The sequence below is a fragment of the Sitophilus oryzae genome, unplaced genomic scaffold (assembly GCF_002938485.1).
Source record: "Sitophilus oryzae breed Bouriz unplaced genomic scaffold, Soryzae_2.0 scaffold_1745_pilon_pilon, whole genome shotgun sequence".
Classification (NCBI taxonomy): domain Eukaryota; kingdom Metazoa; phylum Arthropoda; class Insecta; order Coleoptera; family Curculionidae; genus Sitophilus; species Sitophilus oryzae.
The window spans coordinates 1,852,034-1,879,866 of NW_022146441.1; the positions used below are offsets into that span (position 1 = coordinate 1,852,034).

At 34.2% G+C, this 27,833-nt stretch overlaps 4 protein-coding genes across 4 annotated transcripts; all 4 read right to left on the reverse strand.

Moving 5' to 3' along the window:
- Window positions 1-676: 676 nt before the first annotated feature.
- Window positions 677-3,431, reverse strand: LOC115882003 (transmembrane protein 135-like). Its single transcript, XM_030899815.1, has 9 exons — window positions 3,216-3,431; window positions 3,018-3,154; window positions 2,835-2,958; window positions 1,793-1,941; window positions 1,640-1,727; window positions 1,341-1,508; window positions 1,149-1,289; window positions 827-993; window positions 677-757 (listed from the first exon to the last, which is right to left on the reverse strand). The coding sequence occupies exons 1-9, from the start codon at window positions 3,372-3,374 to the stop codon at window positions 709-711; spliced, it is 1,182 nt and encodes a 393-aa protein (XP_030755675.1). The 5' UTR covers window positions 3,375-3,431; the 3' UTR covers window positions 677-708.
- A 1,458-nt stretch (window positions 3,432-4,889) lies between these two features.
- Window positions 4,890-9,055, reverse strand: LOC115882061. The gene is made up of 5 exons (XM_030899885.1): window positions 8,782-9,055; window positions 7,068-7,301; window positions 6,852-6,987; window positions 6,597-6,757; window positions 4,890-5,276 (listed from the first exon to the last, which is right to left on the reverse strand). The coding sequence occupies exons 1-5, from the start codon at window positions 8,896-8,898 to the stop codon at window positions 5,037-5,039; spliced, it is 888 nt and encodes a 295-aa protein (XP_030755745.1). The 5' UTR covers window positions 8,899-9,055; the 3' UTR covers window positions 4,890-5,036.
- A 528-nt stretch (window positions 9,056-9,583) lies between these two features.
- LOC115882077 (myosin heavy chain kinase D-like) lies at window positions 9,584-22,423 on the reverse strand. The gene is made up of 6 exons (XM_030899911.1): window positions 22,289-22,423; window positions 18,618-18,740; window positions 18,328-18,561; window positions 18,132-18,267; window positions 17,912-18,072; window positions 9,584-9,965 (listed from the first exon to the last, which is right to left on the reverse strand). Exons 2-6 carry the CDS (start codon window positions 18,732-18,734, stop codon window positions 9,723-9,725), a joined length of 891 nt encoding a protein of 296 aa, XP_030755771.1. The 5' UTR covers window positions 18,735-18,740; window positions 22,289-22,423; the 3' UTR covers window positions 9,584-9,722.
- Window positions 22,424-23,653: 1,230 nt separating this feature from the next.
- On the reverse strand, window positions 23,654-24,875 carry LOC115882078 (small lysine-rich protein 1). Its single transcript, XM_030899912.1, has 2 exons — window positions 24,495-24,875; window positions 23,654-23,836 (listed from the first exon to the last, which is right to left on the reverse strand). The coding sequence occupies exons 1-2, from the start codon at window positions 24,611-24,613 to the stop codon at window positions 23,701-23,703; spliced, it is 255 nt and encodes an 84-aa protein (XP_030755772.1). The 5' UTR covers window positions 24,614-24,875; the 3' UTR covers window positions 23,654-23,700.
- Window positions 24,876-27,833: the final 2,958 nt, after the last annotated feature.

Sequence of the window (27,833 nt, forward strand, 5' to 3'; positions counted from 1 at the left end):
ATTGAGGAGTATTTTAAAATATCCAAATATTTATTTAAAACAATCACTATTAATTTTGAAAAATATGCTCTAAACAAAGATTTATAAAACTATAATGAACTAAAAGTCAACATCTTCGACCAAACTTAAATCGATTATTAATTGATAATTGGGTATAATTGGTTATTGATAATAAACCAGTTGTTTATCCAGTGGCGTCGTAAGTACTTAAAGAAATAATAATAAAAATAAAAATGTCTTATTTTAATGACACACCTTGTATCGGTATTTATAAAAATTAGAACTTAGGTATCTTAGGTAAGGAGGATTCAATATAATTTTTCAGATTTGAAATAAATACTGTCCTAAGAGTATTTTACTCTTGACTCGAAAAATATCAAACCCCATTAAAACGTACGTCTATGAGGTATCGCATTTCTTACCCCGGGCAAAATGTACGTCTTATAGCCATACAGCCTCCTGCCAAAAATGAAAACGATCGCTCAACAAACAATCAAGATATTGGCTTGTATCCATCTTAAGTGACAAAAGAAAATATGTAAAAGTAGGCAACGCTGTACCGGTCAAGCTTAACAGTTTATTTGGTTTGAACTGTAGGTAACTTGTTTGTACTATAGGTTTGTAGTTTCTTAATTCATTTTCTTTTAAATATATTTTTCTAAATAATAAAACTTCATTTTTTAAAGCAACTTGTTTTATTTCTTCTTGCTACGACAGTATCATTTCAATGACAAGATTGTTGTACAACTTTTTATACCTAAAAAGAAAATTATATACAAATGATCTAGTCTTTGAGTCTTCGAGTGATTTAAAGTAAATTTCTTACAAATTCCTTGTGGCAGTATTGATCATATTTATGTAGTATTTTGGACATGTATCTACTGACACAAATGCCAGATGTATCAGTATTGCATGAGATACCATGTAGACAAGCTGTTGAAGTACCGCACTATTTTTAATTTGGCATTCTTGAGATATTTGGTGATAAAATACCTAAATAAGAAAAAATAGTTGATTTTAGTACATCATATTCCAAAATGACAGACTATAACTGTCACTATCAGGTATTGTCTCGTAGGACAGACTATAGTTTAAAGAGTCTCCAAAAAATACTTATATAGTATAAAAAATGTAAATACAGTACTTACTTGTAACAGTGTTGTAATTCCAACAACAAGGACTTGTATATTCGGTGCTACAGCATAAGTACCACCAGCCAAGAAGCCTGCAATAGCTCCAAAATACTTTTTATCTATTATTTTTGCTTTCAATAAATGGCATATTATAAACTACAAAATATAAATGAATTAAAAATAAAATTAAATAAAAAAAATAAATACCCTGTATAAGCAGACGTAACCACCAATAAAAGCTCCAAATCTCACGTTGTCCTTGTTGACCAAAATTCCAAAAATATTTTGAGGTTTCTGCACTAAACTTAGCATTTTCGGAATAAGTTTTTTAATTATGCTGAAAGCATAACCAAGTCCAAAATATTTCAGACTTTTCTAAAAGAAATATAAAAAAAAATAATAATAAAATACATTAGCATCGTGGGGACTTGATTGTATTGTGAAAACTAGATGATGAAAAGAAAATTGAGCGAATCCCAATCACCGCTTCTGTTAAAGTATCTTACTTTAAAGATGTAATCATAACAGTCATTTTTATGATAACATGTGTAGTTTTCGTCGCACAAGTTCATAAAATTTTTTGGTGTGTAGAACCTACAAGAAAAGTTGTATGTAATAGTACTTCAATACTTTATGATTTTTAGTAAATATTTCTTTACCAGAAATGAACAAAATCTAGTTTGTGGTTCTTCTTTTGAATCATATACATCAAAGCACTACTTATTAACATATAAAATATAGTTTGTTTGGTTACTGTTAGGTTCACAATTTGATGATAGTCGATATTTTGAAAGGCAGATTCAACCAGCTAAAAAATAAGACTACACAACTACACAGGGTGATCAAATTGAAATACACAAAGTTTTACATGTAATAAATATGTATGAGAACAAGATGTCTTTGTGGTTTAAAATTGATCACCCTGTATGTAATAATAATAAAAAAAATTGGCGCCGGGAGGCACGTATAGCCGCCCATACTAAAATATGTTAATAAAAAGTTGGTAGGCAGTTCTTTTAGTTTCAATTATCTCAAAAACTGCGACTTTGACTGATTTTGATGTTTTTACAAATTTTGTTGCAAATATTATTCCTAATCTTAAATTGAAAACCGCGTTTCGCTAGCTACTGTAATTTTGGAGTTACGATTTTTTTAAATTTTTAACCTCCTCCCATACCCCCTTACAACCCCCCACCCCCACCAAAAACTAACGGCCAGATTCTCGGGTGCCACAGTATTTTTGTACCAAATTTGGTTAAAATCGGATTAGTGGTTTTTGAGTTATCGTGTTACAGACAGACAGACAGACAGACAGACAGGCAGACAGGCAGACAGACAGACAGACAGACAGACAAACGGTATGGTCGGCTAAAAATTGTGTGCGTACTATGTGCGCATATTTGTAGTGAAACTTCATACTAACAGCTAGAAGTGTAAGCTATAAGTGTAAAAAAACTAAAAGCGTAGTTTGCAATGTTGAAAAAGTAATAAATTAAAAAAAAATATTTTTGCTGTAAATGTTTTGTGTAACAAATAGTTTTTTACGTACAACAAATAGCTTTTTACGTCAAAAAATAGTTTTATACGCGTAAAAAATAGTTTTTTACTAAAAACTGTTTTTGCTCGCGCAAAGTCTTGAAATGTTGCTCCTAAAATGCGTAAAAAAGTTTTACTTCAATAACTAACTACTTAAAAACTTACCAAGTTAAAAAAAATTAACGTGTCCAGTATTTTGTTTTCTTTGGTTTCAACAAGCAGTCCTAATCCTGATACTAATCCAGAAATGAGTCCTATGTTATAATAATTCATCCTTCCAGTAAGTCTACTACATACATATAAATTAATAATACATTTTATTACAAAATAAAAAAATAGTGCTTATACCATAAAACACAGTTACTTCCTAGCAGCAAACTACCCAATAACATACCATAAAAAGATGACCTAATTTCATTTTGAACAAATTTCTTCAAAACCACTTTTTTGTCTTTGTATTTTCTATAATCCAGAACTGCTCTTATCTAATGAATAAATGCAATGTCAGTATTTTTATATTGGATAAGAAATCATTTTTACACTTACCACATAGATTGGTATAAAAAATTTCAGTGAACCTAGAAAGACATCGCAACAAAGATCAAAGTTGGCCTTCAAGCAGTTTCCTTCCCAAGTATGCAAATGATTGCAGGTGAATTCTTTTAGTACTTTTTCATAAAAAAGTTCCTTGCTTAAAACTACCATTTTAGTACTTCAACAAATAAAAATAATACGAATCAAAGTACATAGGAATATTAATTAGATTTGATAAAATTCTATTTCGTTGCCTTCAATTCAATTTAAATTCATTTTTGGGTTAATGTTTTATTTATATTTACCGTAATTTTATTATGTAAATGACAATATTTTACTTTGTATTGTCTCTGTGTGAAATGTAGAAGAATATATACAGGGTGGCGCACCTCATTCGCCTCGGTTAATTATGCAAAAACGGAAAGATGTAGAAACAAAATGTTGTATGGGTATATGTGGGAAGACAGAGTGTCGGAACTAAGATCCATACCAAAGTTATATTTGTTCTTATGGAACACCCGGTATTTTATTTCATTTTTCGATTCTAGGACATAAAATAAGGCATTTATTATAAGGGTTTAATATGTCTAAAAGCTTTGGTATAATAAAAAAGGTTGTTAACACCCTGTACATTACTTTTCAGAATTAATTCTTGTGCTGACTTTTAAGCTAGAAAAATAAACTTTACTATAAAATTGATTGCTTTCTGAAATGTATACAGGGGTATCAAAAACTGCTTGTCTATTTTAAATACTTATTTTACATAAAAATTTCGTTATTTTAAATGCAAGACTCTGTATTTTTTAAAACCAATCGAAGCAGATTCAAATGCTCTTTTAAACTATATTAGGGTTTCCTATATCTGGCTGAGATTTTGAATAAAAAGCGATTTTTCAATAAAATAGCAATCAAGATGGTTGGTGTCACTACAGGGGTGCCCGGGAGTGCCGGCCACCCCATATACTGCTGGGCACCCCCAGAGAAATCCTGAGTTATGACTCTTGGCTACGTATTAATTTTTATTTGCTTGTGATGCAGTAAAAATGACGTTTTCTAGTGTTGTTTAGTCGATATTATTTTGTTGTGTTCAAAAAATGTGTTAATTTTTATTTTTTTAGAAAATTTGTAGGTATTTAAGTAATCTACGGGAACACGGTTTGATATCCAAGTCTATGAAATTTATTGATAGAGAAATTTATGTAAACGTTTTATTAAAAAATGTGTTTTATAAAATTATTTTTCATTTTCAAAAAAACACAAGCCCTAGGCCCCCCTTGGGCTCAACCCCAGGCCCCCTCCCACAGGCCTATCCCAGGATAAATTGCTAGTTACCCTAATGCAAACAGGCAGTTTTTTTGTCCAAAAATTCTAAATATTTTTTTCTCAAAAACAGTTAATGTTAGGTATAGAGTGTTTAATATCAAAATTCATAAAATTTTACAGAGAATTTAGTTTTGTAATAAAAATTGGGGATACTCATTTAAAAAAAGAAAGTTGCTGTCAATTTTTGGTACTTCCGATAGTGCCGCCATATTGAAAATATTTTTATTCGATAGATCTCGTTATGAAACAATAATGTGCAAAAAATCTCCGATCTAGATATTGTACTTCTCTAGAACCTTCTAATGCACACTCAGGCTGGGACACCCTGTATACCAAATTTTAGAGAAAAAGAGACGAATTTTTAAACGTTTATTTACATTATAAAAATCCGAAATAAACAGATTACAAAAATATAGACAATCAATCTTTATAAAATAGGATCAAAACAAAACAAAATCTCACTAACTCTAAATACAATATCACACTTTTAATCAATAGAAATTATTATTTCTAAGGCTTTACAGTAACTCTAAGCAAATGCCCATCTGCACCGCCTACGTATACCTCGTTTTTCTCTCCAGCAGATATCACATTGATTACCAAATCCAGATTCAGACTTGCTACATTCTCTGGACAATTCCGCGTTATGGACCAGTGTTTTAAGATTTTATCCCATCCACCGCTGAAGAGGTGCTCAGTATTATTCCACACCACACCTTCCAAAGCGTTGATTAGTAAATCCGAACACTCCTGGAAAGAAAATATTACAAAATATACCTTTATAACCTGGAAACTTATATGGTGAAATTTTGATAAAATAATTTAGTACACACTAAAAACACGGTATGTCGCTAGTGGTAGGAAAAATAATTTTTAGAGGTTACTAGTTTATTTGGTTGCCTATGATATGCATATACAGGGTGTTTCCTAATTAATCTAAAAAATATAAAATCGTTAGAAAATGAATTAAGGCGGGCTCTTAATAAGTATATTTATTTTTTTCTCGACAACCGTTTGATGAACAAGAAAAACTCAAAAGATCAATTTTGTTGAAAAAGCATGGCCAGTCAAGAAAAAAATATATTTTCTTTAAAAAAGCAGTGGTGTACCATTTGTGTTAAGCAAAAAAATCGATTTTTTTTAAATTTATAACACCCTGTAGATCAGAAAGGAAGTACTTTAGACCCAATGGTTATATAAAAATTGTTGAACACATGAGGAATCACACCATAATTTTTTTAGACTAATTCGAAAACACCCTGTATATCGTCAACTTGACAATGACTGCTGATAAACCATGATAAATAAAAAAATACCTTTTCAGTGAAAAAAGCCTGATTTTCGCAGGAAAAATTTTGATTTTTATTGAATTTGGGCCTGCATTTGCAAATACTGGTTTGTTTTTTAATTTTCTATCTATCTAAATTTTAAATATCATACTCAGAAATAGTTTTATTATTTATTAACTGTAAAAATGGTGTCTTCTTGTTGTGTTGCATCTTGCAAAGAAACTAACCAAACTGCAAAAATGTACTTGTTTCCAAAAGACGATAAGGTATGTATCTTAGATATAAAAAAAATATATGGTATGTGTTCGTTTTTTGATTTTTTTTTCGTTAGCTTTAAAATCTATAAATCTAGGTCTATTCATTTAGACAGCCAGTCAACTTACGATCATTTACATGAAACTCTGTAAAATAAATAAAAAAATAAATTGTAAAATATATATGTTCTTATGTTTTATTAAAGTTACTTTGATATTCTAATATATCAGTGTAACTTTAAAAATAAATCCTTTGAATTCAAATATAAACATAAAAAAACATTTACAGCAGAAAAGGCGAAGGCGCTGGGTTAAACGTAGTCTCCACTAAAAACACGGAGGGGCGCTTTGACCCAAAATTTTACTATTAAGTTTCATATCTATCTTAATAGTAGATTATTTTCTTTTATCTATGTTTATAACTTTGGATCAGAAAAAAGCAGAATGTTTACTAAAGAAACAGGCTAAGAGAGAGGTCTTCATTCAAAACCCTCATTTTTCAAATTCAAAAACTACTTAAATCTTACCGTTATTCTGGCCACAGCTTTAAAGTTCTTCTCAAGGTTATTCTCATGGATAACAACTTCTCTTCCTTCTCTTGTTGAGTAGGCAAATAAATTTTTGCCTATTAAGGTAGCTGGCGCTCTTCCCATGAACACTTGCTTCATACCATACTGAATATTGTCTTCTGAAAATTATAATTAGTTACTTTATTGGTTTAGATATGTATTTATTAAAAACAGAAGTATATATAAGTGTAGATTTATGTAGACATTCATTACTTTCAATCTTCATTTCTGTAATGACCAAATCCAAATCACGAACTGTAAAAATCAGAGGTCCAGACATCAACATCAATTTCACTGGTTCTGCTAAGTTTATCTGTCCATAAAGCTTATTCTTCTTGTAAACATTGATCTGCAGAACATAATTAAACAAATGTTTGTTAATTTTCTATGTTATGAATAATTATTTAAAGGATATTTCAGTATATTTACATTTCCTTTGCTGTCTCCAGAAAACAGACAGTTTTTGGCATACTTAATCTGCCAAAATTCTACTTCCTGATCTTCCACCAACGTTTCTATAGGTTTGAGTGTTTCTAGGTGCCAAGATTTGATAGTACCATCATTGGAACAAGACCATAGTACTCCATCACCGACAGTAAGACAGTAAACTGAACAGGGATGGGCTTGCACCTCATTTAACTTGGTTAAATCTTGAGACCAAATCTGGAGAGGTAAAATAAATGTAATGCTTATATATTTTTGTATTTGAACTATCATGATTAGTGAAACACCAGGGTTAAAAGTAAAACGATTTGGTGAATTGTGATTTCTTAAAACTTTAAGTTTAAATTTTAAGTTTTTTAGCCGACCATACCAACAGGTATGGTAGGCTATTAAGATCGGCAAAAAAGTAATTTTCAAGCTGTCTGTCAGTCTGTCCATCTGTCGGTCTGTCGGTCTGTCGGTCTGTCGGTCTGTCGGTCTGTCGGTCTGTCGGTCTGTCGGTCTGTCGGTCCGTCTGTCCGTCTGTCCGTCTGTCCGTCTGTCCGTCTGTCCGTCTGTCCGTCTGTCCGTCTGTCCGTCTGTCCGTCTGTCCGTCTGTCCGTCTGTCCGTCTGTCCGTCTGTCCGTCTGTCCGTCTGTCCGTCTGTCCGTCTGTCCGTCTGTCCGTCTGTCCGTGTCCGTCTGTCCGTCTGTCCGTCTGTCCGTCTGTCCGTCTGTCCGTCTGTCCGTCTGTCCGTTCTGTCCGTCTGTCCGTCTGTCCGTCTGTCCGTCTGTCCGTCTGTCCGTCTGTCCGTCTGTCCGATCTGTCCGTCTGTCCGTCTGTCCGTCTGTCCGTCTGTCCGTCTGTCCGTCTGTCCGTCTGTCCGTCTGTCCGTCTGTCCGTCTGTCCGTCTGTCCGTCTGTCCGTCTGTCCGTCTGTCCGTCTGTCCGTCTGTCCGTCTGTCCGTCTGTCCGTCTGTCCGTCTGTCCGTCTGTCCGTCTGTCCGTCTGTCCGTCTGTCCGTCTGTTTGTCTGTCCATCTGTCCGTCTATCCGTCTGCCCGTCTGTTCATCTGTCTGTAACACGATAACTCAAAAACCGGTAAACTGATTTTAACCAAAATTGGCACAAAAATACTGTGGCACCCGAGAATCTGGCCATTAGTTTTTGGTGGGGAGGAGGGTTGGTAAGGGGGTATGGGAGGGGATTAAAAATTTAAAAAAATCGTAACTCCAAAATTACAGTAGCTAGCGAAACGCGGTTTTCAATTTAATATTAGGAATAATATTTGCAACAAAATTTGTAATAACATCAAAATCAGTCAAAGTCGCAGTTTTTGAGATAAAAAAATTGGAAAAATTCCTTTACTCTGAAACTAAAAGAACTGCCTATCAACTTTTTATTAACATATTTTAGTATGGGCGGCTATACGTGCCTCCCGGCGTCAATTTTTTTTTAAATGAAGTAAACCATTAGTGTTAGAAGTTAGTGTTAAAAGTAAAACACTTTTAAATCTAATGTTAAAAGAATATTACTTAGTTTTAACACCAGCGTCATAAAATAGTTTTACACATTGAACACATCCATTAAAAGTCATACTTTTGTTTATAGAAAAAACATATTTTAAGTATTTTTTTAATAGCATCGTTAAAAGTAGATGTGTTGAAAATTTTATATTCTACAAAAAATAATATTTTGATGTTAGTAAATAAAACTCCTACCATTATTTTTCCATCATCTGCAGCACTATAAAGTTTTCCTCCATGATACAGCAAGTATGTTACGTCCCACTCGTGTTTATCATTGTCAGAAGCTCTACAGGTAATTTCCAGAGGCATGTCAAGGCAGTTATTTAACGTTGAAACTCAAAAGACATACACTGCGCTGATAGATTCAGCAACAAAATAAATGCATCCGAATTTATAGGGTACCACAGTGAAAAAAACAATAAATTTAACCTCAAACGCATATAACTTAAATATAAATGTTTGCTATAAATGTTTTGGAATGATCTAGATGTATGAGGGTGCTATTTTTAGTGGTAAATAGATTTAAAAATAAAGTTTCTAAAAATATCGGGAAAATTCAAGCATGGAATTCCCTAGAGCTTTGCTTGGAACAGACAAATGATTATTTATTTGTCTCTCATACATTTAAATGTATAATACATTACTTAAAAAAATGTTTTTATTTACGAAAATAGCATAAAGTATGATTTAAATACAGTATTTGGGGTATTATTGATTTTAAACAGGTTGTATAAACAAAAATTCTTCTAATATTAAGGAATAAGTTGCTTTCGATTAAAAAAATTGATTCTAAAAGATTTATCAGTCTTGAAACTCAACAAAATATTAATTTAAATTTTTTTATTGAAATAACAGCCAATTCATTAGGCAGCCAGTTGGCTTTGTCAGTTTTTTAGTACCTCTGTGCCACTCGGTGGTAAGTCCTGAGAAATATCTTGGAGTGTCTTAGACCTTTTTATGATTTTTAATTATTTACTAATATAAACAGTTTAAATGCATTAAAAAAGGTTTATTAAAATCATACAGCCAAAATATACAACAAATACAATCATTAATCAAACATTATTCATAGACGAATTAATATTACATAAAAAAATTAATACAAAACAATCAAAATATATCAATCAATCAATCTATCTGACGTCCACTCTGACAATGTGTCCATCTGCACCAGCGGCGTAGATTTGATCTTGGTCACCTGTAGCTATGGAGTTTATTACAATGTCTACGTCCACACTACCGCCATCTGCGAGAGATTGGTTTTGGACATTCCATTTTCTTAGAATTTTGTCCCATCCCCCGCTGAATAATTCAAGTTTATTGCCCCACTGGACTCCAGCTAGGGCATTGATGATCCTATCGTCTTTGGATCCATGCTGTAAAAGATATTTACGTTATAATTCCAGTAATTGAAATTTTGATGTATTGCAAAGCTTGATATATATACAGGGTGAGTTTCCTACGATGTTCTCTATGGGTATCTCGGTAACTACTGGAGATAGAGAGTCAGTTAAATGGGGAAAGAATTGCAGTTTTGTGGGGTCATAAATATGCGCTTTTCAGATTTTCGAAAAAGTTCATGGCTTACTAGATATTTCGAAAAAAAAAACAAATTTTGGCTATTTTAAAAATTGTCCCTAATTCCATTATAATCTATTTTAGACAAAAAGTTTTCAGATAAAAGTTGTAGATAATCACATCCCTAATGAGATTGTGTTCTCCGATTTTTTCTAAAGCCTGTCATTTTTGACATATGACACAAACATATGTTTTTTAAATGGAAACCATAGTTGGCCAAGACTTCATAAAAAGCGCTGTTTTTTAAGCTTTTCAACGATATAAGATATAATATGTTTCTTTCACAAAATTACTGAGTTATAACCAATTCTTATCTTTCTTGACTAATTTCACTTAGTTAGCCATGGAAACAAGTTCAATCGTCGTTGCTCTCAGAAATGTGAAATTGTCACATCCAATCTTTGTAAATTAACATAAACAAAAATTGTAAAATGGTATTTCCAAAATAGGTCTTATCGGAATATACAAACAATTTTTCCACAAACTTTTGTAAACAGGCCAATTCCATCTTTACCTACTATATCAAGAGTTATTAATAATTTTGAAACACATGGGTGCGTGTCCCCACAAAAACACAAAAAGCCTGATGTGTTGATTAATGAAGAACAGGAGTTAAAGCAAGTGTTCGTTTGTGTTACCGCGGATCAAAATCCCACGTTTTCAAGTAATCAAATTGCTGAGGTGGTTGCCCTGCCCACAATGCCCGTATTGTTCAAGAATATTTGAACAATACTTTTCCCAACCGTTTAATTAGTGGATATGGAACTATTTTGTGGCCCGCTAGATCACCAGATCGTTCTCCCAATGATTTCTTTTTGTGGGGTTATGTAAAATCCAAAGTGTATGGTCATAATAGGGCTAATAATCTGGATGAGCTTCAAGTAAAAATACGAGGGGCTTTCCAAACTGTTAGCCCTAATATGTTAGCCAATGTCAGACGGGGATTTTACGAACGCCTAGACTTCTGTCTAGCACAAGAAGGTGGTCTTTTTGAACACTTGTTATAACTTTTTTTTATTTAGAGTAATATTATAGTTTTTTTTGGGTTTAGAGAATTTATTTATTTTTAGTTTTGGCTTGTAAACACACTCAAATAATAAATATTTAAGTATTTTTATTTTAAATGTTACCTTAAGTGAAGGTAAACACTTAAAATGAAAATAATAAATACTCGGCACTACTCGCGTCGTATTCCCAGTCTGTCACGACCGACCTGTCCAAGCACAACTGCAAACTAACAACTGCGTACTGTCTGACCAGCCGACTAGCCTGCAGTGACTCTCCAGTACGAACGCAAAACGGGTAAACGTAAATTCGTCCGGCAACTTCCTATGTTACTAGTAGCCTGGTCTTCTCTGTATAATACTGTTGCGGGCCCGTGTGGACTCGACCTAACCTCACAATATGGCCCGCCCTCGTATGACCTTAACATCGCATAGACACCGCAATGATTCATTCGTTCGAGAAGAATCGAGTCCCACTGGAATGGACGAGTACATACGAGAACATTCGAAAACCTTCTCTACGCACCTAACGATCTATGGACAATTCTAGAGTTCTTTACCTGTCGGTATAAAAGCCGGCGGCGGTGGCCTACAGGGGGCAGTTATAAATATACAGTTGACGCGCTAAAATTCAAAATAACTTCTTAGTTATAAATCGTTTGTAAATAGTTCTATAAGTCTTTTATCGTTATTATTTTTGTTAATTAGTGTTAAATAAATAGTGTTTAAATAAATTGTGACTTTCTATCCACACGGACCGACGAAAAACGTAACAATTGGTGTCAAGTGTGGCGTGTGTGATAGACTAGTAAAATAAAAAGACAGACAATGGCTCCGAAAAAATTGTTGAAAGACTTGAAAGTGTCGGAATTAAAAAAGCGTTCTGGAAGAGAGGGAATGCGAAACAGATGGAAAGAAAAGCATTTTGCAAGCTAGACTAAGAGACGTTTTGGTGGAGGAAGGTGAGGATCCTGACACACATTTGCTTTGAGTTGGAAGGTGACCTTGACTCGTGCCTACAAAAATTAGACGACAACTTGAACAATTTGAATAGTAAAATAATTGACTTGGAATTTAATTTAGAAGAGAAAATCAGTGATAAAATTATGGAAAATTCCCAGGATTTAATCAATACATTAGAAGATAAGATCATCGAAAATTCTAAAGATATACAGGCCAGCTTTAATAATAAAATAGTAATTTTGGAAGAAAGTTTTAACAATAAAATAACAGAGATTGAGGAAGATGTAAATAGAAAAATCGAAATTTTAAAACAAGAAATAGCAAAGGCAAATTCACCAAAATGTCAAGAAACATCGGAGGCACCGAAACTAGTCGAAAATAAGTATATCTCAAAGTCAGTTATTAAGCCTCCACAGTTTGACGGAAAGACCGCTTGGGCCAATTATTTTTGCCAGTTTGAGGCCGTTGCGAGAGCGAACGGATGGACAATCGCTGAAAAGGCTACCGCTTTGACTGTCGCACTGCGAGGAGATGCGACTGATATTCTGCAGACATTGTCACCATCGGAACAGGGAGATTATCAGCAATTGGTACGACATTTAGAAATGAGGTACGGCCAAGCTCATTTGGAACATGTCATTCCCAGCTAAAAAATCGCATTCAAAAGTCAAATGAGTCTCTGCAGGAGTTTGAAGCCGACGTAGCCCGCCTCGTTCGCCTTGCGTACCCTGCTACGCCAGAGAATGTTATGGAGCGGTTGGCAGTACAGGCATTCTCCGACGACTTACGTGACAACGAGACAAGACAAGCACTTCTCCTAGCCCACCCAACGCACTTGGTGGATGCTTTAGCACGTGCCCTAGAATTTGAGGCCGCGAAACAAAGTTCTCGGTCTTTAGGAAGAGTACGGGCCATCGACGAATGTTCTGACGAATCCGTGGAAGGGATTATTCGGAAGATAATGGACCAGTACATGGGCAAGAAGGGACCGATCGTTGCTGGAACTGCGGACAGGTGGGACACGTGCGAAGCCGTTGTAAGGAGAAGAACGAAGAACCGGCTTCGTCGAGGTCGGAAAACTACTAAGGGTCGAAATGAAGGGGCACACGTCGACCTGCACCCAACATGCCCCAACGAAAACTGTTCAAGTCGCCTCGCTACAACACAAATTCAACAGCATTTTTGTGGATGGTTTTGTTGATGGAGAGTTCCGGACCATGCTGTTGGATACAGGTGCGACGAAAACTATCATCAGACCGGACATTCTTAAAACATCGAAGAAGGTTAAAACAACACAATGGCGACTACGTACTGCTACGGGGGGCTCCGCTGCTGTCCATGGAGAAGTAAACCTTAATTTTGTTATTGGGAGCACCAGTTTTGAACATCCAGTGTTAGTAGCAGATATCGAAGATGAACTTATTCTCGGAATGGACATCATGACCACTAGAGGTTTTGAGCTAAACCTCAAACAAGGAATTTTGAAAATAAATGAAGAAGAAGTGGTTCTGCATCGAAAATGTGAGGAGACGCTTCGCGTGGTGGTAGCAGAAGATGTTTCGATCCCTGAGCGCTGTGAGATATTTTTGGATGGTTGCCTAGAAGGTAAAATGAATAATGGGAGTATTATTCTGTTGGAGCCAAGGAACCATGACAGCGAAATAGGACGAGGGATCGCTGTTGGAAAAGCCCTGCTACGAGCGAAGAAAACTGTACCGGTGAGAGTAATGAACACGAATTATTATTCTGTATCCTTGAAGAAGGGAACCCTCTTAGGGTACTGTTGTTCGGTCTCCTCAGTCGTTCGAAGCGTGGAAGCCTCCAAAGTTTCGACTTCAAAAATTCCGGACAAAATGGTGAAGGAGTTAGTAAACGTTAAAGGATTATCTCCCGAAAATAGAAGAAAATTGAGAAACCTGATAATCAAGTATCAAGATGTGTTTGATAAAGGAGAAGCAGGACAGAGAGGTCGTACCAATTTAGTACAACACAAAATTGATACCGGAGATGCACGACCAATCAAACAAAATCCGAGAAGACTTCCGCTCGCCAAACGTGAAGAAGCTGATAAAATCCTTCGAGAAATGAAAGAAGAGGGTGTCATCGAACCATCTAACAGCCCGTGGACATCGCCGGTAGTACTAGTAAAGAAGAAAGACGGTACCACCAGGTTCTGTGTTGATTATCGGCAGCTCAATAATGTTACCAAGAAGGATAGTTATCCCCTGCCGAGGATAGACGATACTCTAGACACGCTGGCGGGGTCAACGATATTCTCTACGTTAGATCTGAAGAGTGGATATTGGCAAGTCGACATGGCGCCGAAAGACAGAGAGAAGACAGCGTTCTCGGTGGGCTCCGGACTGTGGCAATTTACCGTCATGCCTTTTGGATTGTGCAACGCGCCAGCTACCTTTGAGAGACTAATGGAGTCTGTGTTAAAGGGACTATCCTGGATACCTGTTTGGTGTACCTGGATGACATCATAGTGGTTGGGAAATCCTTTGACGATCATCTGAAGAATTTGGAAGAAGTTTTCAAGCGACTAGGGAGCTCTGGTTTGAAACTTAGCCCCAAGAAATGTCATCTGTGTCAAGAAAAGGTACACTACTTGGGCCATGTAGTCTCCTCCCAAGGAGTTGCGGTAGATCCACAGAAGACCAAGACAGTGGAAGAGTGGCCGATACCTAAAGATAAACATGAACTACGAAGCTTTTTGGGACTATGCACATACTATCGCCGCTATGTACAGGGTTTTGCCACCATCGCAAAACCATTGACCAGACTTACCGAAGGCGAGAGGCGTTTCTCTTGGGACTCAGATTCTGACGAGGCATTCCGAAAATTGAAGAAGGCCCTGACTAGTGCGCCCATACTTAGCTACCCTCTTGGCAACGGAAACTTTATATTGGATACCGACGCTAGCAATGTTGCGTTAGGCGCTGTTCTGTCTCAGATCCAGGATGGTCAAGAAAAAGTTATTGGTTATTTTAGTAAGACCTTGTCAAAACCGGAAAGGAACTACTGTGTAACCAGACGAGAATTACTAGCAGTAGTTAAAGCAGTGGAACACTTCTACAAGTATCTCTATGGAAGAAAGTTCTTGTTAAGAACAGACCATGCTGCTTTGAAATGGCTGTTGCAATTTAAGAATCCTGAAGGGCAGGTAGCTAGATGGATTGAACGATTACAAGAATTTGACTTCGACACAGAACATCGAGCTGGGGCAATCCATCGGAATGCCGACGCACTTTCCAGAAGACCTTGCGCTAAGGACTGTAAGCATTGTTCCCGAGCTGAAGAGAAAGAAGTGAAACTCCTAAGAACAACTGTGGTTAATGATAGTTGGCAACCCGAAGATCTTGCAAATGACCAAACCAGTGACCCAGAATTAGGTTTAGTAATTAACTGGAAAAACGCAGGCCAAAGACCAACGTGGGAAGAAGTCTGCAGATATTCGCCGAACGTAAAGTCATACTGGGCTCAGTGGAATTCTTTGGTAATAGATAACGGACTACTTCGCCGTGTGATCGAGAGACCGGAGGGACAAGAAGAGAGAAGGCAGATCGTCATTCCAAAGAAGAGGGTCCCAGAAGTATTGGAGGAAGTTCACAATGGAACCAGCGGTGGACATCTTGGTGTTACCAAGACACTTGGCAAGCTGCGTGAACGGTTCTACTGGGTGAACTGCAAAGAAGATGTGAGGGCCTGGTGTAAGAAATGTGACATTTGCGCAGCCATTAATGGGCCACAAAAGCGTGGTAAAGCCCCTATGCGCCAGTACAATGTTGGTAGTCCCTTCGAACGAATAGCGATCGACGTGGCTGGTCCTTTCCCGGAGACGAACGATGGCAACAAATACATTGTGGTAGTAATGGATTACTTCAGCAAATGGGTCGAGGCCTACGCGTTGCCAAATCAAGAAGCGTCCACGATTGCTGATGCCCTTGTTAAAGAATGGATCTGCAGGTTTGGTGTTCCCATGGAGCTTCATTCAGATCAGGGAAGAAACTTTGAGTCCAATCTGTTCCAAGGCGTCTGTGAAGTCCTGAACATCCGCAAGACCAGGACGACTGCTCTACATCCACAATCCGATGGGATGGTTGAACGCATGAACAGAACTATCAACCGTTATCTGGCCAAAGTAGTCTCTGACCACCAAAGAGACTGGGACAAATTTCTTCACCTGTTCCTGTTGGCCTACCGTTCATCCGTCCAAGAATCTACAGGGCAAACTCCAGCCAGCATCGTTATGGGACGGGAAGTGCGCCTACCCTGTGATCTGAAATTTGGTTGCCGACCGGGAGAAGAAGTCGCCGGAGAAGATTATGTCCACACACTACGTCAAAGGATGGACGACATTCATCAGAGAGTCCGCCTAAATATTCAAAGTGCTAGTGACCGAATGAAGGAACACTACGACATTCAAGCTGAGCATGGAGGATACCAACCAGGGAAGTTGGTGTGGCTATATAACCCGCAGAGACGTCGTGGGTTATCTCCGAAGCTACAATCCTCGTGGGAAGGGCCATACGAAGTCATGGATAGAATTAATGACGTCGTATACCGTATCAGAAAATTGCCAAAAGGAAAACCGAGGGTAGTCCATTTCAACCGTTTGAGCCCCTACCAAGGCGAAATAGAAGATCGTGCTGGGACCGTGAGAACCTGCAGCTTTGATCCCCCTGATTCGGAGATGTCCTTTGACGATTTCATGGCCCGATACAACAGCAGTGAGAAGGCTCGCTATGGTGTAACCAAAGAAGATCAACGAGACCTCTTTTCCGTGCCTCCTGATTATTCGCTCGCTCATTGTGTGGCTCGAGATTTGCGGATGTCCAGAGGAATCGCTGCGACGTTCAATGAGAAGTTTGGGCGTGTCGGAGAACTACGCCGACAGGATCCAGAGGTTGGAAGCGTCTTGAGGCTAACCGACAATGCACATGGTCAAGCAAGGCACATCTTCTACCTGGTCACCAAGGAATGGTCCCCGAGTAAGCCGACTTATCTCAATCTATGGAAGACCCTGATTGAACTGAGAGAAGCCCTGCTAAACAACAACATTGCACGATTAGCCATTCCGAAGCTGGCGTGTGGACTCGATGGTTTGAGTTGGCGTACAATCCGGAACATGATTGAAGTCTTGTTCAGATTTACGGGAATCGAGATCCTCGTTTGCTGCTACAACCCAAAGCTGAGATCGGGAGAGAAAACTGTAGACTGCTATTTCTACCAGACTTCGCAATGTACCAGGGGCCAGCTTTGCAAATACCTTCATTCACCGTATACATCTCGGGACGAGCATGTGCCTAAGAAGGGGGCAGTGTTGCGGGCCCGTGTGGACTCGACCTAACCTCACAATATGGCCCGCCCTCGTATGACCTTAACATCGCATAGACACCGCAATGATTCATTCGTTCGAGAAGAATCGAGTCCCACTGGAATGGACGAGTACATACGAGAACATTCGAAAACCTTCTCTACGCACCTAACGATCTATGGACAATTCTAGAGTTCTTTACCTGTTGGTATAAAAGCCGGCGGCGGTGGCCTACAGGGGGCAGTTATAAATATACAGTTGACGCGCTAAAATTAAAAATAAATTCTTAGTTATAAATCGTTGTAAATAGTTCTATAAGTCTTTTATCGTTATTGTTTTTGTTAATTAGTGTTAAATAAATAGTGTTTAAATAAATTGTGACTTTCTATCCACACGGAACCGACGAAAAACGTAACAATACCTAAACTAAAAAAACATTATTAAAGAATATACTCACCACAATCTTTGTCAGCTCTTTGAATCCCGTTTGTTTGTCAGCACTATGCAACAAAATTTCTTTACCATCCCTAGCAATCAATGCGATATATCCTGATCCTATTAGAGTTACGGGAGCTCTTCCAGGAATGTTAGAATCTTGATTCCATTGAAGTTTTTCACCTGAAAATATTAAAGAAAAAATTGATCTCTTCTCTAGAAATTCAATTTTTTAATATTACCATCTAGTTTAACTTCGGTAATAACCAAATCAGTGTCTTGTACTGTCAGGACGTAAGGCTCAACAACTTGCAAGTCTTTTACTGGTTCTGCTACATTGACCAAACCGTAGAACGCATTGTTTTTGTAGACGCTTACCTAGAAAAATCATTAAAGAACAATGAAAAGTTAATAAAAAAAAAATCTTAAATTAATTACATTTCCTTCATTATCACCAACAAACAGGTGCCCATTAAAGTATCTAACTCTCCAGTACTCGACGTTTTCATTCTTTGTCAACTCCTGCTTCAATTGCAAAGTGTTTAAGTCGTACAACTTGATAGAACCGTCGCTGGATGAACTGTACAACGTGTCGTCACTTGCAGCAAGACTGTACACCGGCGCTACGTGACCTTGGACTTCGGCTTGTTTCAGCAGGTCCAAGGACCATAACTACAATCAGATTTTTTATTGAAATGCTGATTTTTAAGGGTTTTTTTGGCTGGTACCTTAATTTTACCGTCGTCTCCGGCACTGTAGAGTTTTCCTTTGTGAAACAAGAGAGCGTTGACATCTTTGTCATGCTTGTCAGCGTCACCGGCACGGCATGCTACAGTAAGCGGCATAGTTTTCTATAACAAAAATGTATTTTCTCAAATTCTTTTGGAGTAAGATTTTGTTTTTAGAAATGCCATTTTATTTTACTTTAGAAATTAGAAACCATAAACACTAAATTTGTTTTGAGAATTTTTTTATATGTATATGCACATTATTTATTTATTTCTTGGCATTGTCATTCGTTTTGGCAGCTTGCAAATGTTTACCAGCAGACCTTGCAGTCGAACATTGTTCTTTTTAGAACCTTTTTTAGTGCGAAGTGTACGTTAAGATAGCTTAGTAGCCGTAAAAAACTCATCGTAACTTTATTAGAATATTTTACAAAACGTAACATATTACACAGGGCGTTTCAAACTTTCACTAAAATATCAACATTTTGTTTTCTCTCGTATAATTGACAGATAGGAACTTTTATTTTTATTTTAGAAAGATATAATAAAAAGTCAAATAATTTAGCTGAATATTGCTTAAAAAATCATCAAAATCGGCCCACTAGAACAATATAGGTATTTGAACTTTAAAAAAACAAAATTTTAATAGTAGTGTACAAAAAAATACTGTTACTTTTTGAAGTGTTATTTATACCTTAATTAAAAATATCTGTTATTTAATTAAATCTAAATATTATTCTGTTCTCTATTGTTTAGTTTAGAAGAAATAGCACATAAAACATAGAAATTATTAATGGATATTTAGAGTTGGAGTGTGTGTAATGTAAACCTGGAGAAAAATAAACTTTTACTTTTAACAGCACACGTGTGTTTCCAATTTTCAACATAAGCATGGGCGCCGGAAGAATGAAATTTAGGGGGGGGGGGGCCAAGGTAAAAATGAATAAAAAATTAAAACACATTTTTGGTAATTATTGGGAAAACTGGAACCGATTTTCACCAAAATTGGTATACACCCTATTTTGAAGTCGTAGACTACGAATCTGAACTTTTTCCTTTCGGCGTCTCTCAGAAAAACGGAAAATAATTCAATATCGAATTTTTCTTAATTTCTCATATTTTTAAGGTTTTCTAGCACATATTTTATTAGGTATTCAATAATCAATGGTGTTTTTGCTATTTTCTGTTGCTTTTTTAACCAATTCTATGCATAATAGAGGAAAATTTGCTAAAATAAATTTTTAACAATCTGAAAATGTTAGGTTATAGCTTCGTTCGGGTTCTTGTTATTACCAATTCTGAACCGTCCTAGAACTCTGCAGCGTATGCGCAAATGAAATAATGTCTTCATATTTCCTTCTGCGCATACGCATCACAGTTCTAGGACGGTTCAGAATCGGTAATAAGAGAAACCCGAAGTAAGCTTATGTGTTTCTGGCATTTAAAGCAATGTTGCTAAACCTAAATTTAGCGTGCTTTTTTCGCTCATTCTGGAATTACGAAAGGGGGTCGCCAGAAGAACGGCTCCTTCCCATAAGTGCTATTTTACCAACGAGATCTGACTATTTATACCCACGAAGTTGCACGAAAGAGTTTTGATTGCATTGGTTACAACTTTTTTTGATATAATATAACAACAAAAGATTAACACCCTCCGCAAAGAAGTTAAAACCAATGCAATCAAAACTCTTCCGCGTAACTTTGTGGATATAGTATATATATTTAATTATTGTCGATCTCATAATAGGTAATTTATTTAATATCCCTAATCACCCGAAAAAATAGAAGATATGGCAACGTTGTAAATTTATGTTTAGGTCTAGAATATATTTGTCTCTCTCATTACATAGGAGAGAGAAAGAAGCATATATCAAATGTCAAACTTCCATCTGGTCTCAATTTTCTTTGTTATTTTGTTAAGAAAAGTGTTTTTCAGTAAAATATTGGACATTTTTCTATCCCCAATCAAGTGTGGCTTTTAGATAAACTATAATATAATGAAAATACAGTGATATTATTACTTTATAGGGCCGAAATAAAGAAAAATTCAATGTTGAAATAATTTTCGGTTTTTCTGAAAAACGGTAAGAGGCCGCCAAGAAAAAAATAGATTCGTAATCTACGACCTCAAAATAGTGTGTATAATAATTTTGGTGAAAATCGGACGATTTCCAGTTTTCCCAATAATTACCACAGTTTTTATTATTTTACAGGTAGGTAACACCTAAATATTTCATAATAATGATTATTTTTTTACAGATGGATGTAAGAAGATAGCTTTTATTTCTATTGTTTTAGTGATCCAGGGGGGGGGCAAATGCCCCCTCTTGCCCCCCCTTAAAATAACTTTTTAGCTTGAGATATTTTTTCACTGATAAACTAAAATTTGTTGTCCAAATGTTGTTTTGAATTTTCTACGTTATTGTTTTAATTTTTCAAGAAGATAATTAAAGAGCTGCGAATATGTCGGGAATATTCTGTTTAAATTCTCCATTACAGATGCCTAAGATTGTACTTGGCCAGTTATTTTTAACGCAATACGGTATGTAACGCGTGTTCTTTGAGTAGTTTCAGATGAAGGCTTTAAATCTGCTAAAGTTTGATGTAAAACATGCCGGTTTAATTTTAATACGTCTAGTAACGATTTAGTTCTTGAATGAACAGAGTGGCCAAATTATCGGAACAAAAATTATATCTAATTTGTTAAATTTCTGTCGTTCTAAAGTTCTGTCTGTTTTTTTCTAAAGTTTAAGACATTATTTACAAAAAAGATTGTTTAAATAATAAATTTGTATGAAAATAATGTTTATAATAATGTCAAAAAAATATTAAAATAATAATTATGTATTGTTTTAACTTGTTTAAGAACCGTTGACGTCCTGGTAATAGTACAATAAAAACTATTTATTTCAACAAATTAGAAAGAAACAGACAAATTTAATAATATTATAATTAATAAAACAAAACAAAAAAAATAATTTAAAATATTATTCACTTTCCGTTTTTCGATAAGTTAAAATTTAAAAATAAAATATTATAAAATTCACAAACGATTGAATCAAAATACAGAGCGAGTCTTAAATAAGAGAAAATATTTTCAGGGCTGGTAGATCTCGATAAAAGAAACATATTTTCTCTTTACCGTTTTTCAAATATGTCCAAAATAACCGAATTATTCTACTTTGAAAATTTCCAAAAAAAATATTTTTTGCTTAAATTTTGAAAACCGCTGGGTCTTTGCTGGGTTTTCTTTCTTGTAAATTTAATCTACTACCTATGTTGCCATATTATCAAGAAATTATGTTTTTTAGCTAAAGACTAAAAAAATTTACAAAAAATTAAAAAAAAAATAATCGTGTTTTGGGGGGTGGAAATATACCACTCCTAAAAATATTTGCGCTTTTTTAAGACTCACCCTGTACAAAAGATTACATTTTTGCAAAATTTTTCAAAATATTAAAAGTAAATACCAGAAAAAAAATACGATTGGGAAAAAAAATGTTTTTAGAAATAATTCACTAAAAGTAAAACATTAATGAAGTTTTGATGAATTTATTTAAATTAATCTTATTGAATATCATAAAAAACTGTTATATATTTTTCTTAATGTTAAATATGAATAAAAAATATTTCAACAAATTTATTTAAAAAAAAATGAAATAAAAACTTACCAATAAATAATTTTTTGCACAAGAAAAAAACAAGTTTTCACTTAACTCTGTCTGGATTATATACCAGTGTAAAGTCGATGAACTATTGTCTTTGGCTAACTTTAGTTGAGTTCTGTATGTTCTCCACGGTACTCCCGATCTTTATATATAGTTGTCCCGAGGGGGTCCAAACGATCTAGGAACGTATAGGCACGTTCCCGTTGGAAGGAAAAAAAGCATGCGTCTTGCTTTTGTTTTTCGTCTCCTCGCTTACACCATAGTTAATTTTTTGGCACACTTGATATCAGGTCGATAGTCTTTGATTTTTTTTCAACAAGAATTTTTAGACCTAAGAAAATGGATAATTTATTTTTGAGAGTTAATATCAGAGGTCGAAGAATTTTTAGTCGAAGAAAAAATATTTTTGGACCAAAGAAATAAGGACAATTTGGTGAAAATGTAAGTTCGTAAATATAGGTTGGTTTGGTTAGGTCTACAAACAAAACACACCAAAAAAAATGTTTAATGCATTTTTACTCAATAAATATCGTAATACCCTATGATCGAAAAAAAACTGCGTCAAAGACGGCTGGGGAATGATAATCGACGACAATTTTGGCGAGATGAATCTCTAGACTTTATTTACCAAAAATTGACATAAAACTTTGTCAAAAGTTAAGAGTAATTATAGGAAGATTAAGAAAGAATACAACTACACCATTTAAAAATTATTTTACACTAATATAAATAAATTACAACCTTTTTTAAGTAATATTAAAAAAAAATATCATGGATTGTCATTCCCAGTCGTCTTTGACATTTTTTTTTCAATCGTATGGTATAACCGGATATCGGAATTTAACTGTAACATATATAGTATGAAAATAATATGAAAATGAAACACAATTCTTGGGCGAGCCAGTGAAAGTTAATTTTTGGAAAATATAGCTCTATAATTCAGAAAGAAATCTGTCAAATGATACGGGGTGAGTCATAAATAATAGCAAATATTTTTAGGGCTAGTATAATTCGAGGTTTTTTTCGCGAAAAGCATGAAAATTTTGATTTTTTTTTTATTTTTTTTGAGTTTTTAGTTAAAAACATAATATCTTGATAATACGGCAATATAGATAGTAAATTAAATTTACAAGAAAGAAAACCCAGAAAAGAACCTGTGAATTTCAAAATTTAAGCAAAAAAATTTTTTTTTCAAGATGGTAAAGAATAACTAAAATATATGTTTCTTTTATCAAGATCTACCAGCCCTTAAAATATTTGCTCTTATTTAAGACTCACCCTATATAAATAAGGAAAAAAAAATAATAATTGCAGTTAGGGTATTTATAATATTAATAGTAGTAATAATGTTACTAAACAAGACTCAAAAATTACTAAAAATGTTTATTTAGATTTCATTAATATATTTGAATAAATTATTTTTTGCCTTTCTTCTTCTTTTTTTGAGCATCTGGCCATGGAAAGCCTCGACATTTTAACAAATCTTGAACGTTATGACAGGTGGTGTATGCATTTTCCATGGCAACCTCTGTAAATATGTCCATATTGCATCTGGAACAACATAATTAATACAAAAACCTTCTTTATACACCATTTTTTACACTTTTCTACACATAATGTTTTACCTAACGTCTTACATGTTCAGTCAAAACGTATCAGGTAAAAACAGTGCGTTTAATATATTACAGGATCTTTAATAAATGACTTCTATAAAGATCTAATATTTTTGTATAGTTTCATAATATAATGTAGTTTTATTAAATTGTTTTATTGTGGTTGTTATTGTGAATTTTATTAATAATTAGGTACCTACTGATTATAAATTTATAATTTCTAAAATAATTAATTTTGTTTTTTTTTTAATAATTAATTAAATTAATACAATATATACATCATTCTTCATTATTTTTCTCAAAATCAATGACCACACGTGCCAACACATACCAAAAATAAAACAAGTCTATAAAAAATAAAGAAATACAATTGATCTTATAGTCGTTAAATCAGATATATAGTTTTTTCACACATTCAGATCCTATTTTCTGGCTCACGATGTTGTAAATTTATTTCTAAACCGCGAATCTAAAATTAATTTATTGCCTATAATAACGAAAGGAAAAGAAACAGTTCAGAAAGAAACACAAAAGAACGTTAAATTATGTATAATTTGTTAAAACAATAATAAATAAAGAAAAAAAAACTTTGTTACCTGGCCGTCTTGGATCTAGATTTCTTACCCCCGCTTTTCTTCGGCTTTGAGGGTGCTTTTTTCTTGTTTTTATCGCCATTTTTATTATTTTTTAGCTTTTTCTTTTTGCCTTTTGGCATTTTGAACAAAAAAACGCAATATTACTGAAAGCTGATTTAGGGTAGGAGACAAAAGAATGCATATATTGATAAAACTGTGTTGTTGGATCAATGTTACCAGTAACAACAGTTATTACTTTTTTTTTTATTTTTAAGTGTGTTGAATTAAATCAAAAAATTAAATATTTCTCTGTGATTTGTTAAACTATACAGAGCATAAGAATTTTCGTAGCCAGTATACGTAGGGTGGTCTGTATTTTAGTGCATGCGACAGAGATAAATATAAATGACCGGTTGCCAGACAGAGAGACAAAATAAAAAGCGGCATACAGTGTTGCCGCTTTTTACGTTTGTAGGGAACGGTGTGCAGAAAAAATAAACTATTTTAAAAATGAAGATAATATATCTAAATATAATCTATTACAGAGCTGTAGTAAAATGAGTAACTAATTTGTAATCGGGAGATTAATATATTTAACAGAAATTGATATTTAAAATGTAATTCTAACTAGCTTGACAAACAATGTCTTCCCTCGGCCGAAATCAACAATCTCCGACATTCAACTGTTTTCAAAGCCTACTACTCCGCTACTCGTAAACATCAGCGGACACGGGGTGCAGGCACGGCGTGAAAATGACTGCCTATCATAAGGATCATAGGCGTCGATAACAAATTGTGAAAAATAAAGTTCCAACCCTAGATGGACAATTTTCGTAAACGTCTACTTGTGCGGTTTGGAATTTTGATGCAAAATCCGGCAATACTGCATGGAAGAAATGTACCAACCCAACTTTTGTCTCTTTTTAATACATTTGATTTTACATTAAGCTGTCTACATCACTGTTTTACACGTTAAAATCTAGACAACGCAGTTTTGATGACCAGATCGGTATATTATGTACTAGCGTGTACCCGCAACTTCGTTCGCGTCTAATTAATCATTTGTACTGGTGATTATAAAGCAAAGCTAGAATTTCCATTAACAGACAAACTGGATAAAATTTTCTCACACTTTATGTCAGCATGAGAAAAAACAATATGGCGATATTATTATATAACTTGGTAATATTTGAGGGATAGTTTCATCTCGTTGAAATTTGACTTTCGAAAAATCCGTTTGCCAAAAATAAGCTTTTTACGTCAAGCAGTTTAAGCGGAATCGTGGTTAATCAATTACCCAACTTCTTGGAACACCCTGTATGATTTTTTAAAAAATTTCAAAATATCTAAAAAACAAAATAAATTATGCGTATCCAAGCGTTTTCCCGAAAGATTAACCGTTTTTTAAATAACAAATATTGTAATATTTGAGGGGCGTTTTCACCCTCTTGGAATTTGAGATTCGAGAAACCCCTCCTTATCGAACCTCTACACCCCACAATCAATCCGTTTGCCAAAAATCAGCTTTAAACGTCAAGCAGTTTAAGCAGAATCGTGATTACCAAATGGTCATATTTTATTAAACACCCTGTATAAATTTTTAAAAAAACTTAAAATATGTAAAACAACAAAATAGAATATACGTGTTTAAGCGTTTTTTTGAAAACTTGACCGTTTTTTAAATAAAAAATATTGTAATATTTGAACGGTGGTTTGAAACTGGAATTTCGAAAAATCCCTTCTTATCGAACCTCTACACTCTAGAATCAACCTGTATGCCAAAACTGAGCTTGTTACGTTGAGTGGTTTGAGCAGGATCGTGATTAATCAGTGAGTCAGTCACTTAAGGATTTTATATATTAGTATAGATCTGTGGTTTGTTGTTGATTTGGTCATAGGTAATAATAAAAGTATGTACTTATTAGTTTCAACTTGTTTATTACATACCTACATATATTTCTAAAATAATTGTTCTATATTTCTCTGAGTTAATCGTTTTAAATATGAGGAAATAGGTTTACGTGAGAAAACTTAATAAACAAGTTAAGTGTGTTTAAAACAGCCTTCTCTGTTTTTAAGAAAAACAAAAACAAAATAGTTGTGTAAACGTTTAGTATACAATTCGTTTAGAAAAGCTTAAAAAATGTCATCATATCCGTGATTTTTGGCACGCTACAAGTACTTTTTCCAGAAAAAAAATCACTTTTATGGTATCCATTGGTAATTAAAAAAACAATGCTATTTTTAAACCAGAATCTAAACCAGTCGATTTTGATTTTTTATTAAATTTATAAGACATATAAGGCCATATTATTTTTGGATAGGAAAAACATATGCCATGAAATTTAGTATTGTTCTTTAGATTTAGTAAGAAAAGTAGTAGGTATTCAAATGATTATTATTGTAAAATCTGTAGTTTTTCTACACTACACTGATGTTAATTCTTTTAAAAATTATCAAGCATTCCTTGTTAATTCAAAAAATATATTTTTTCATAATAATTTCAACTACTAGTGATTAAGGATATAGATATGTTTATAAATATTTAACATTTTTCCAAGATACATCTGATGAGGGTGTTCATTTTTATGTTATGATGATATGTCCATATGTTTTAAAAGAAATAAACATTGTTTATTGTTTTTAAAAGCGTTCTTATTTATATTTGACAAACTTTTTCTGTTTTTCACCAAATGTTTTGGTCTCTAACTGTCATCTTCAAGGCACGTGCGACTCAAAATCAATAATATACTGATGTTTTCTTTTGTAAAGGTGTTCTGATTTATTTTTTGACACACTATTTCCAGCTTTTACTGTTATTTTTGTCTGTAATCTGTTATTTTCAGGCACGTGTAACTCTAAATCAGGCTGGTTCGACAACCCGATGCAAGATGATCTTGACAATATGGTGAAATATCCGTTAAATGCTTTTAAAAAAAGAAAATATGAAATAATTTATTTTTTTTACGAAAATAAATGAATGTAGGACGATATAAAAAAATACGTGCGGTTGTTTTTTTCAAGTTTTTTTGCAGTCAAAACATACGAGACGATCAACTTAAAAATATTATTTTGAGATGTAAAATATTGCAATAAATCTTATTTTAGAACTTATATTTTTTATTTTGAGAAATTTATGATTTATATATTTTCAACAAAAAACCACTGTTTCTTTCATTTTTTTCTTTTTGCTAAATATAATCTAGTACTTATTATAAAGATGTAATTTTTTTAACTTTTTATAAAAAAACTAGCGTATACCAGCGACTTCGTTCGCGTCGAATTAATCATTTGTAATATACAGTGGTGGCCAAAAGTATGGAAACTTTTTTAATTTGTCATTTATGCTGAGAAATTAAA

Bases quoted from the DNA above. Each gene is read 5' to 3' on its own strand.
- LOC115882078 (XM_030899912.1), bottom strand. From the start codon at position 24,613: ATGCCAAAAGGCAAAAAGAAAAAGCTAAAAAATAATAAAAATGGCGAT. The intron at 23,837-24,494 runs GTAACAAAGTTT...ATGTTGTTCCAG, and splicing joins TCTAGATCCAAGACGGCCAG to ATGCAATATGGACATATTTA.
- LOC115882003 (XM_030899815.1), bottom strand. From the start codon at position 3,374: ATGGTAGTTTTAAGCAAGGAACTTTTTTATGAAAAAGTACTAAAAGAA. The intron at 2,959-3,017 runs GTATAAGCACTA...ATATGTATGTAG, and splicing joins GGAAGTAACTGTGTTTTATG to TAGACTTACTGGAAGGATGA. The intron at 994-1,148 runs GTAAGTACTGTA...TTTCTTATTTAG, and splicing joins GAATTACAACACTGTTACAA to GTATTTTATCACCAAATATC.
- LOC115882077 (XM_030899911.1), bottom strand. From the start codon at position 18,734: ATGCCGCTTACTGTAGCATGCCGTGCCGGTGACGCTGACAAGCATGAC. The intron at 18,562-18,617 runs GTACCAGCCAAA...ATCTGATTGTAG, and splicing joins GAGACGACGGTAAAATTAAG to TTATGGTCCTTGGACCTGCT. The intron at 18,268-18,327 runs GTAATTAATTTA...TGATTTTTCTAG, and splicing joins TTGGTGATAATGAAGGAAAT to GTAAGCGTCTACAAAAACAA.
- LOC115882061 (XM_030899885.1), bottom strand. From the start codon at position 8,898: ATGCCTCTGGAAATTACCTGTAGAGCTTCTGACAATGATAAACACGAG. The intron at 7,302-8,781 runs GTAGGAGTTTTA...TTACCTCTCCAG, and splicing joins CAGATGATGGAAAAATAATG to ATTTGGTCTCAAGATTTAAC. The intron at 6,988-7,067 runs GTAAATATACTG...TATGTTCTGCAG, and splicing joins CTGGAGACAGCAAAGGAAAT to ATCAATGTTTACAAGAAGAA.